This window comes from Sprattus sprattus (genome assembly GCF_963457725.1).
Source record: "Sprattus sprattus genome assembly, chromosome: 4".
Taxonomy (NCBI): domain Eukaryota; kingdom Metazoa; phylum Chordata; class Actinopteri; order Clupeiformes; family Clupeidae; genus Sprattus; species Sprattus sprattus.
The window spans coordinates 38,348,217-38,359,683 of record NC_137923.1 but is presented as its reverse complement, the minus strand read 5'-3'; the positions used below and the strand labels follow the sequence as shown (position 1 = coordinate 38,359,683).

Genomic DNA, 11,467 nt, shown 5'->3' with positions numbered 1-11,467 from the left:
TCCTGTCTTTCCACGACTGTGTGAGGAGAGACGTAACTATAACAGGACCAGTTCTCCTGTCAGTCTCACAGACGGATGACACCATGAGGTGAAACAATGCAGAATGGCCATTTTGTCATGACCATTTTGAAGGCATTAAATAATAATGTTCAATGTTGTGTGTTTGTGTGTGTGTTTATCCCCCCCAGGGCCAAAGCAAGGACTCCTGCCATGAACATATACTGAGGACAGAGGGAGGAAGGAAATCAACACAAAAATCCCTCCCAACTACAGGCAAAGAATAGGAAGTCAAACAGAAGAGAGGAGAGTGAGAGAGAGAGAGAGAAAGAGAGAGAGAGACGGAGGACAGTCGATGGATACAGCCTGGACAGAGAGACTCTTCAGTTAAAGGACTTAGGACTCTTGAGACATGGAGGGTCCAGGAAGACACTTGCCTCCAGGTAGAATGCACAGCACAGCACAGCACAGCACAGCACAGCACAACACAGCACAGCACAGCACAGTACAGTACAGCACAGCACAGCACAGCACAGCACAGCACAGCACAACACAACACAACACAGCACAACACAGCACAGCACAGCACAGCACAGTACAGCACAGCACAGCACAGCACAGCAGAGCACAACACAGCACAACACAGCACAGCACAGCACAGCACAGCACAGTACATCACAACACAGCACAGCACATTACAGCACAGCACAGCACAGCACAGCACAGCACAACACAACACAACACAGCACAGCACAGCACAGTAAACACTTTCCATCAGCTGCCTGAATAGATTCATAAACAGTATATGGCATATCACATCTATCCAAACATGTGTTACATACATCTACTAAAACAATTTACACTAAATATCTTTATGATACTTGCTGAACATCTGCAGCACTAATTGATAGTATTGAAAGAACAAATGAGCATTTATTTTTGTCATGTCACTCATATTAGATGACCTCATATTGACGCACAATCAGGGGTCTCCTGTTTTCTGGCCTCCAAGGTACATGGCTAATAAGCATACTCTATTAAACTCATTGATCAGTGGTCACAAACTACATGGTTGTCTTTGACTGACACAAGTCTTGACTGGTCAGCGAATGATGTTTTCAGCCTGCCGTGGCTGTCTTGTTTGCTGGCCTTCCTCTGTAATCTCCAGCTGTGAAATCACTGTTGTCAAAATAAAGCCATAGGAGAAGAATGGCCATGACAAGCCTCTCAGGGAAGCGTTGGGTCCCGCCTGTAGCAGTGGAATGGACTAGCCAGCCACATTAGTGTCAGTTCAGGAGAGACAGATGATCTGTCATCTGTGTTTCTCCTCCATCTGAAATGGATGGATTACACCTAGGGGAGGGCTGGGAAAATGCACTGACATGTACTCGTCATCATATGTACGGCATGTATGGATTTTTTTGTGATCCATAAAGTCAATACAATTCCAAAAGAAGAAAGCTAGTTAAAGAGGCACTTTGGCTTTTTTGAAAAACAAACAAAGGAACGAAAATGGGTAGTTAGTAATTTGTTTGTAGTTGCATTCACATGGCCATTAGTTATAGCTCTTGAATGGAGAGGTAGTGAATGATTGTGAGTAGTTGTTCAGGGTGAATTATACACAAAACAGTGGCATATTATGTATTATGGCACTGACAGTGAAAAGGGCTCTCTTACTTGGGAGGTAAAAAAAGAGGACCAGCCAGGAAGGCAGTGTGATGTAGTTGCCATGGATACAGACAACCTTTTGACCTCCTCAGCTCATTGTGTGGTTAACGTCCCTCATGAAAGCTTGCCCATATGGGTGCTTCCAAGCTATGCCTGACCTCCCATACAGCGGCCCGCCCCTGCGCCAACACTGGCCCTCGTCCCCCTCACTTTGATTATGCTCTCAACTGCCACTTTCTCGGGCCAAGTGCTGTCTGTCTTTTTCCTTTTTTTTTAGTTGGATGTTTTTCATTTTCAGGGGGTATCTTTGCGTCTATGCTGTCAGCCCTCTGGTGCTATGTGCTCTCAAATTATCATTGTACTTTACCCTCTCTCAGTGAAATGTAATGCCACCATCTGATTTTACTTTTATCTCTTCCTCTTTGGATATTCTTTCTCTCATCCTTTATTGATGCCCTTCTTTTCTTTCCTGGTCTTCTCTTCTTTTCTCTTCTCCTCGGTCCATATTTTTTTTCTTCCATCCTCTCTTTTGTTCTTCCCACCTCTTCCCCTCTTTTCTCTTTTCTTCTCCTTCCATATCTTCTCTTTTCCTCTCTTATCTATCTTCTTCTCTCTTTTTTCTCTTCCCTTCTCTCTTCTTCTCTTCTGTTCTCCTCTCTTCTGTTCTTTCCTCTTCTCTTCTCCTCTCTTCTTTTCTTTTCTGCTCTCTCCTCTCCTTTTCTATTATATTCTTCTCTCTTCCCTTCTCTCCTCTACTCTCTCCTCTCTTCTCTTCTTCTCTGCTTTCTCCTCTTCTCTCCACCACCTCTAGCCATGGTGTGGTGTGAGCGGGGTATCCAGGTGCTCCTCACTACTGTGGGAGCCTTTGCGGCCTTCACCCTGATGACGGTGGCCATCGGCACAGACTACTGGCTCTACGCCCGGGCTTTCATCTGTAACAGCACAGCCAACTCCTCCAATCAGGACGACCCCCACAACAAGGACAAGAAGGACCCGGGAGCCCTAACCCACTCCGGCCTGTGGAGGATCTGCTGTCTAGAGGGTGAGATAGGAGTCTCTTCCCTTATTTACTATTTGCCAAACTATATATATCCCTGGTTCAGGTGTCAGGGATCAACAGTTTAGCTTTTGATGATTTTTACAGACATTTTAATGACCAAGCAGTCAGAGTAATTCCCAATATATTGAAAAATTCACCTTGAAGTCCATTTTGAAGTCGAGCCTCCACCAGTTGTGAGAGACCATAGTCATAAGTCATCTGAACTCATAACATGTGAACTCCAGCTGCCAATATTTACTGTGTGTTGTCCTTGTTGGAGTTTATGAAACTGACAGTAGGTATTGATTTTAAGAGTTAAGGTGTTCATTCATTGTTTTGTTTATCATCAAGGTCCTGCAAGGTCCTTTAATGTACAAATCGAATGTACATCATCAAATATACAACTTGGCAAGGGCACGTTGGAACAGCTTACTGATCAAGTCTAGATGCCTTGTGATAGATAGTTTGTGAGAGTTTGCAGAATTCATAGGATTTAGATCCTTTGGGGATTTTGTGTGTAGATATAAGAGGTATGTGACATGTTCTAACAATATTGTGTGCACTTATTGATCAGGTTAGGTCAATTTGACCTTACCTTGCAGCCCCAGGCAAAGTCCAACTGGCTCACTGCTTACGCTGGCCCAGTGTGTTGGCTACTCTGCCTGCTTAGAATAGCATCAGAAACTGCCAGATCAATCCATGCATTGAGGTATTATTCTCAAACCCTGAGTTATGTCCTATAGAGACCAATTGTCACTGTGTTCAAAGAGTCTAAACTTTGTGTTGATTGACAAACATTATGGATGAGCTGTGCTTTACACTCTGGAGTGCACATGTCCAGAGTAATTGCGGGTTGCTGGCTGGATGCATGTCATCTCCAGTGAGCCATGGTGAACAACACAGCAGAGGAGAGCTGAAGGACAGGACAGGCAGATGCCTGCTGTGAGCGCGACTCCTGTGTCTGATAGATGATCACTGAAGACTACAGAGAGACACAGTTACTCATGTTATTTTGTGGGCATTTCTACGAATGAAATCAGCTAAATGAACACATACTGTATACAATTGGGTGTGTGCATTCAGGGAACACATACACACATACACAGATAACCACACACATGCTCGTGCGAACATACACACACATGTATATAATAAATGTATGTTCAATGAACTGCCAGGAAGACATGGATCATTTCAAATGTACATCTCATTTCAATTACATTTCAAGCTTTAAGTGTGAAGAGTTGCAAGAGTGCAAATGCATCAGTTACTGATAGTGTAGGTTTGCCTTCTGGAAACTGTCCTTGTAAAACACAAAACACAAACAGCATCTGCAAAGATGACTCAGAACGGATCAGAGTTCAAGTGCAGAGGTGAAGTGCTTTTCCTATTTACCATATCAAAGCAGACAAAAACACGACCTCAACAGAATATGAATCAAAACCTCAGATCAATCGAAAGGCATGACTATTAAGCACTAAAATAAGCATGACTGTGCAGCTAGTCACTCTGTTATGTTTTTTTTTCGCGGTTTGTTAAAGAGTGGGACACATTTATGGAGACTCTCTCTTGCTCTTCCCCAGGGTTGAAAAGAGGGGTGTGCTCCCAGATCAATCACTTTCCAGAGGATGCTGATTACGACCAGGATTCTGCAGAGTACCTCTTACGTAAGTATCCACGTGTGTGTGTGTGTGTGTGTGTGTGTGTGTGTGTGTGTGTGTGTGTGCGTGCGTGCGTGCGTGTGTGTGTGTGTGTGTGTGTGTGTGTGTGTGTGTGTGTGTGTGTGTGTGTGTGTGTGTGTGTGTGTGTGTGTGTGTGTGTGTGTGTGTGTGTGTGTGTGTCTGTCTGTCTCTCTGTCTGTGTGTGTGTGTGTGTGTGTGTGTGTGTGTGTGTGTGTGTGTGTGTGTGTGTGTGTGTGTGTGTGTGTGTGTTTGTTTGTGTGTGCTTTGTCAAATGGACTGAAAGAGGTCAGACTGTTTATTCTTCGAAATAGGACAATGACCCAGTCTTTGTGTTTGCTATCTTAACTTCGTTCTTAGCTCTCCACATTCCTCTACCCTGCCTAACTTTACAATATTTTACAGTCACTTTCACATTTGTCTCAATACCATATACACTTTTTTAAAACACTTCACACATTCATTATATCAGTAGACTATGTGAACTAAACTGTGAATCATTTTGCATTGCTTTGATACAAAATACATTCACTGACCACTTCTTCCAAATTTCATGGATACCTGTCTCACCACCAGCAAAACTCTCTGCACCTAGAGCAAGTTTTGCAGACATTTTGTTCAAAACAGTTCACTTTTATTTTAAAATAGGACAACATTTAGAAAACTGTAGATGGAAATATGCTGTATTTTGACACACAAATAAAACTATACAATATACATACGTATATACATACGTAATATACACTAACTACACTATACGCTCTAAACTATACACTTAAAATAAGACAGATTATTCTGATTTTTGTGGATAATGTATTCAGTTTTCTGCTTTGTTTTGTTTGCAGCCTCGTTACCAACTGTACAAAAGTGGTAACACAGCATTTGCATTGAAATGTGCATGTATGAAGAAAGCTGTAGATGTAGTTTTCGCTGAAGACATTTTCCAACTATTACAGTTGTATATGTAATTCGTAGACTATCAATGAGACTGCAGTACAGAAAAAAAAACTACAACAAAGATCTGATATTTTCATATAAAGTGACTTACAATAGCATCTTGCAATGCCCAGTAACTGAACCCAAATCAGCTACTTGTTAGACAACAACCATTGTATCATTACCACCATTTACCACACATGGTGAACAGTACTATGACAGGTTTTATAAAAATGTCATGCCACAGTGAACACGACATATCAGCAGTATGGCAGCAGGACACTTCCAGTGGTAGTGTCATGTGTTGTTGTTTCGCTTACTGTACTGGGAATGAGAAGTGTCTGTGCACTATTTTGTACTATAGTATACAACAGCAAATTTAGCTTAGTGCTGTCTTGAAGCATATAGCGGAATTTCATGTTGACTGTATTTGTTTTGTATTGCAACATGTACTGTAAGAGGTGTCACACATGTTTCTTTTCTTTTGCAATGCAACACTGAACTATGCAAAAGTAGAGGATACAGCAACACAACACACAATATATGCATTTTGGCCTTGTTTGTGTCTTTAGTGCATTTTGCACCAAAGCTTAACTGATGAACTGAACTGAACTCAAGAGTGTGAAGAGTTTTTTAAAAAGTAGACATGGTAAGTGTGAAAACTATTGTAAAAAAACAATACAGTTTATTCTGATTTTGGTGGCAAATGTATTCAGTTTGTGCTTTGTTTTGTTTGTTTGCAGCTTTGTTACCAACTTTACAGGTGTGGTAATACAGCAGTTGCATTTAAATGTGCATGTATGTATGGAAAATATAGATGTAGTTGCATTGAAATGTGCATGTGTGTAGGGAAAATACCGATGTAGTTGAAGAGATTTTCCACTATGACTGCTGTACATGTAAGTCATATGCTATCATTGAGAAAAAGTGACCTAAAAATGCAACTACAGTGGTCTGTTTTTTCCCAAAGGGCCTTACTATTGCATCCTGAATTGAACCCAGGTTCACAGAGAGTAAATGCTAAACACTCATTAGTGGCGTCTGCAGTATTGTAAAATGCAATTTGTGGGGAGTTTGGGATTGAAGGGGTGGATAAGATATGCTAAAGATTTTTTACTAAAGATTTACTGCAAGTCAATGGATTCAGTCATATTGCAGTAAATGTGAAGTGTGAAGAGAAGTGTGAAAATTATTGTAAAAAACTGCCTCTGTCTCAGCCTCATACCATGCCTTCATTCCCTTCTCCTGCCCTCTTCATACTATCTGGCATACACTTGTGTTATCTAACTTCTCCACATGATCTATACTAATCACACTTAGAAACAACATGTTATATGGAAGTGTCCTTGAGAGGACTGTGTAGAACTCTCTGATGGAAAGTTCTTTGCAAAACTATTTTTGAACCCTGAATCAGCTTCGACACAAATAATCCTCAAAGTATCTTTAATGGTTTTAATTTGAAGATTTTGTTTTAGAGTAGTTCTCACTGAAAACCCTTAAAAAGCCTTAGAGTAGAGCCCTTTCCAGGAACCTTGTTGTGAGATGTTTATCCTGAAATCACAATTACACTTAAGACTGATCTCAAATTCACTGGTTACGTTACTCATTGTTGCCATGGTGAGAACAGAAGCCCCCCGCTTTAAGAGTTTAAGTGTGTACACATTCCTATTATTGACATTGCACATGTTCAGTGAGAGTAGAATTGATGGATTCCTACAGTGTTGCTAGCTTAGTGAGCAGTACATCTCAGACCGTCTGCCATTCTGTGGGCGAACTGTCTGAGACTCAGATTAGTTTACCCACTACAGTTGGTTGCTGAAGCATCGGAAAAGGAGATTTGGTAAAAAATATTAAGGCAGTTTAAATTTTCTCTGCTTCGAACATACTGTACATATGACTGAAATATACTACTTTCCAGGATCTTTCTAATGTATAGATTGTTGCAGATACCATATACAGTTCAATATAAAAATGTCGTGATAATCTTGTGATAATCTTTCTCACCCTCTCATCTACTGTAAATAGTTTGCAGTATGACAATCTGCAATAGTTCAACATTGCGCTGATTGAAAGTGTATTGGTTTAGCATTGTGTTTCACATACAAAGTGTGGTATGGATATATCCCAGGGAGGTCTGAGTATGTTGTGTGTGCTCCCGCAGGTGTAGTGCGTGCCTCCAGCATCTTCCCCATCCTGAGTGCCATCCTGCTGCTGCTGGGCGGAGTGTGTGTGGCCTCCAGCCGCTTCTACCAGACTAAGAGGCACATCATCCTGGGAGCCGGCATCCTGTTTGTGGTGGCAGGTATGGGGGTCTGGTGGGGGCAAAAAACATGTCCACAGGAAAGTGCACAACCCTGGTTGATAACCTGAGGTGAGGTGTAAAATATCAAACAAGAGAAGAGAAACAAGAGAAGGTTGTTCACTTCCTAGGTGCAGTGGATGTGGATTTCTGGAAATAATCTGGCTCTGATCTGACTTGCAAACAGTGAATTTATTTCAGCGAGGACTAGGGTGTTTCAACAGAAAATAATAACTACAAGGGCACTCGGAAAGCGCAGACCTCTGCCAAGGTACAAAGGCTGCAATGTTTTTAGAAAGTGAAATATATTTTGAAGAACTGCCTCATGATTAAGATCTGCTCCAAAATGTAATGAGTTATTCCTTGGCCCTTGCTCAACCTACACATGAAGTTTCATGAAAATTGGCCTGCTAATTATGCTGACAAACAGACAAATATACAGACAGATAAACAAATGGTACACACAAACATAACCTCTTTGGCAATGAGACACAATCACATGGTATCATGAAGTGTATCTCTACAAGAAGATTTGGATTTGGAAGCAGATTTGGACTAAAATTCATCAAGATATATGACTTGTTTTATAGTCATCATTCAGTATTGTCATTTACAGTAATGGGTGTCTTGTCATTTAAGAAATTGCTGAAAACTATTTTGAAACCCAAACTGAAAACCAAACATAAATTTGAGAAGGATTTCAAATTCAATATGGTGTTTTCGTTTGATAGATGTTATTATTATTATATCAATTAAGGGGCAAAATGGTTGTTTTTCTAACCTAGCCCCTTTAGTAAATGCTTTTGATTTTTCTTACTAAGTAGCACTCAACATTCTCCAGTTTTTCATTGCAGGCTAAGCTTCCTCTCTTGAAGTATTTCTTGGAGATACACTGATAGTTTAATTAGGGTGGTGAAAGCTTGGTGGCACAGTGGGCTATATAAGGATTATAATGTGAGTCATGATCACTATATGGAGAAGGTTGGCTCCTACGTCTGGCTCGAGATCAAGGAAATTACATCAAAGGGAACTTAGCACCGACCTTGTTTAATTGGAACGACTGTCACTCTAAACATCCTGCGTCTCTATTTTTTCCCACGTTTTCTTACTTTCCCCTCCATTTTACTCCCTCTCTGTCCCCCCATCAGGCCTGAGCAACATCATTGGGGTGATTGTGTACATCTCGGCGGCCCTAAGCGACATCTCCCCAAAGAAGGACGAGGACAAGAAGTGGCACTACTCGTACGGCTGGTCCTTCTACTTCGGCGGCCTGTCCTTCATCATGGCCGAGGTGGTGGGCGTGCTGGCGGTGAACATCTACATCGAGCGCAACAAAGAGCTGCGCTGCCGCTCACGCACCGACCTGCTGCGCACCACCACCTCTGCCATGCTGCGCCTGCCGGGCTACCGCTTCAGACGCCGCTCGCGTTCCAGCTCCCGCTCCACCGACCCCACCGCCCACTCCCGAGACCCCTCCCCCGGCCCCGCCTCCAAAAACTTCGGCCCGCCCCTAGCCGTGGGGCCGCCTCCCTTCTCCGTGGCGACGCTGCCAAACCCGCACACGCAGCACAGCGGTGGTGGTGGTGGTGGCGGTGGCGTGGGTGACATCTCCATGTACACGCTGTCGCGCGAGAAGCCGCCCATGTACGGCACGGTGGACCGCTCCTCGCTCTACCAGCTGCACAACTACTTCCCCACCAAGGAGAGTGCCGGCGGCGCCGCCAGCGTGATGATGGGCGGCACGCTGCCCTCGCTTTCCAAGTCCAACCTGGCTGCAGCGCTGCAGAGTGGCACCGCCACACTCAGCACACTGTCTACCTCTGGCGGGGGCCAGCAGCCGCCCTCCTCCACTGCCACCATGGAGCGTGACCGCGGCCACGGCACACTGGACCGCGACCGAGACCGCGGCCACGGCACACTGGACCGCCTGGACCGCAAGGGAGACAGTTCCAACTCCAACACGCTCAACAGGAGGACCACCCCCGTGTGACAACACCCATAAACAAGGGAAGGGGGGGGGGGGAGAAAGGGTTGGGGAAAGTCGGAAAACAGACGAAAAAGAGAATAAAAAGAAGAAGGGATAGGAAAAAACAGAAAAGGAGGAGAGAGGAAGATATTTGGTTGGCTGAGAAGGAAACACTCAGAGACTGAATAACAGGACGTATGGATAGGAGGGAAAGAAGAGGAAAATGGAGGAATTATAGCCATGGCCTGACCAATAGGAGGAGAGGGGAGAGAGCAACGAGAGTTGCTTTTCTCTCTCTCGTTCACCCTCTTCTCTTCAACTCTATTTTTCAATACAATTAATCTCCAACAGGACTAGAGCAGCATCAATGCCATTATTGAATATGGTTCATTCAAAAAATTCACATAATGTCTGTAATGGTGATCTTTCATTCCTAGTGCTTTATCAATAGGTTATTCAGACCTAACTTCTTATGTATTAGCAATTTGCTGTTGTTTTTAATTGTAGATAAAATTACTAGGCTATATGTTTTTTTTTGTAGGGGTGTAGTTTTCTGTTTAAGGGTTTCAGCTGTGAAAACTTGCACAGTGACACAACATAGTAAGATGTCATTTACTGTGAAGCATGTGGGCAACATGTGAGAGAGTATCAAGTATGTGTCTGTAAACATTTATTTATAAATTAATTTCATCATATTATTAAAATTAATGATACTACTGAGATTTTTTTTTTTTTTAAGACACACCATTTAGATCAGTGTTTTCTATTACCGTAACTGAAAAGTGTGCTAGCTGTTAGACTTTTATATGTCATAAATAAATATGTAATTTATTTATTGATGGTTATACTGTTGATATGATTACAGGTTTTTATGAGATGACGTGAACTGTATGTGTGGTGTGTGAAGCCGAACGCCAGGACAAAAGAACATTCCTTTGATTTTTTGACTCATTTTTCATTCTGTGTATATTGATGATGGGGGAGCAATACCAATAACTAAACACCTCACCAGAATCAAAATGACAAAAGTATCCTTCAGAAAAATAATTCATTATATAAACATTATATCTATATCTATATAATGTGGAATAATTTTTTGAAAAATAAAAAATGATATATTCTACATCTGTGACTGTGTGCTCAGGGGTTAGATGCTTGTACTCACGTGGGCCTGAAGGAATGTACAGATCACTCACAACATTTCAGTAGTCACCCTGTGTGTGCGTTTGTGTGTGTGTTTGTGTGTGTGTGTGTGTGTGTGTGTGTGTGTGTGTGTGTGTGTGTTGTGTGTGTGTGTGTGTGTGAGTGTTTTCAGAACGTTGGGTGGCTTCGTTTGGGCATTACAGTTTTTTACGATCGGATACACACAATTTTGACTGCTTTGTTTTGCTTTTCAATCGCCTCACACAATAAGCACAACCACACACCCAATGAGCAAAAACATCAGATCCATTGCAAAATGAAACACTCTTGTAAAATCTATACACTCATTTAACAAAACCATATTTTGTTACCATATGAAACACACACATTGCATATACTGAATTCAGTTTGTACCACTTACACACTTCTGTTATAAACCTAAAACACTTTTAGCAATACTACTTCTCAGTGATTAGAGTAGTGTAAGTGAAGTACACAGAGAAAGTGAAAATACACAATACAGTAAAAACACTACACAAGACCAATGCTGATGAAAATACTATTTTATTCTCTCCATACACCCAAATCGGTCAACATGGTGAACAATAACAAAACAACTAAACAAGTCTCAGTTTTCATACTGTAACTGCAAAACACAAGCTTTTGGAAAAACATAACATTTCTTTCTATCCATTACCAAAAAAATAAGAAAAGAAAATACTTTACAGAAAATTCTAAAC

The 11,467-nt window shown here is 42.0% G+C and overlaps 1 protein-coding gene across 1 annotated transcript; it reads left to right on the top strand.

The window, feature by feature from the left end:
- Nucleotides 1-409: 409 nt before the first annotated feature.
- On the top strand, nucleotides 410-9,608 carry cacng8a (calcium channel, voltage-dependent, gamma subunit 8a; the record flags this gene model as incomplete). Its single annotated transcript, XM_080837103.1, has 5 exons — nucleotides 410-440; nucleotides 2,477-2,707; nucleotides 4,288-4,371; nucleotides 7,481-7,621; nucleotides 8,767-9,608. The coding sequence occupies 5 exons, from the start codon at nucleotides 410-412 to the stop codon at nucleotides 9,606-9,608; spliced, it is 1,329 nt and encodes a 442-aa protein (XP_080693229.1).
- Between the last annotated feature and the right edge of the window lie 1,859 nt (nucleotides 9,609-11,467).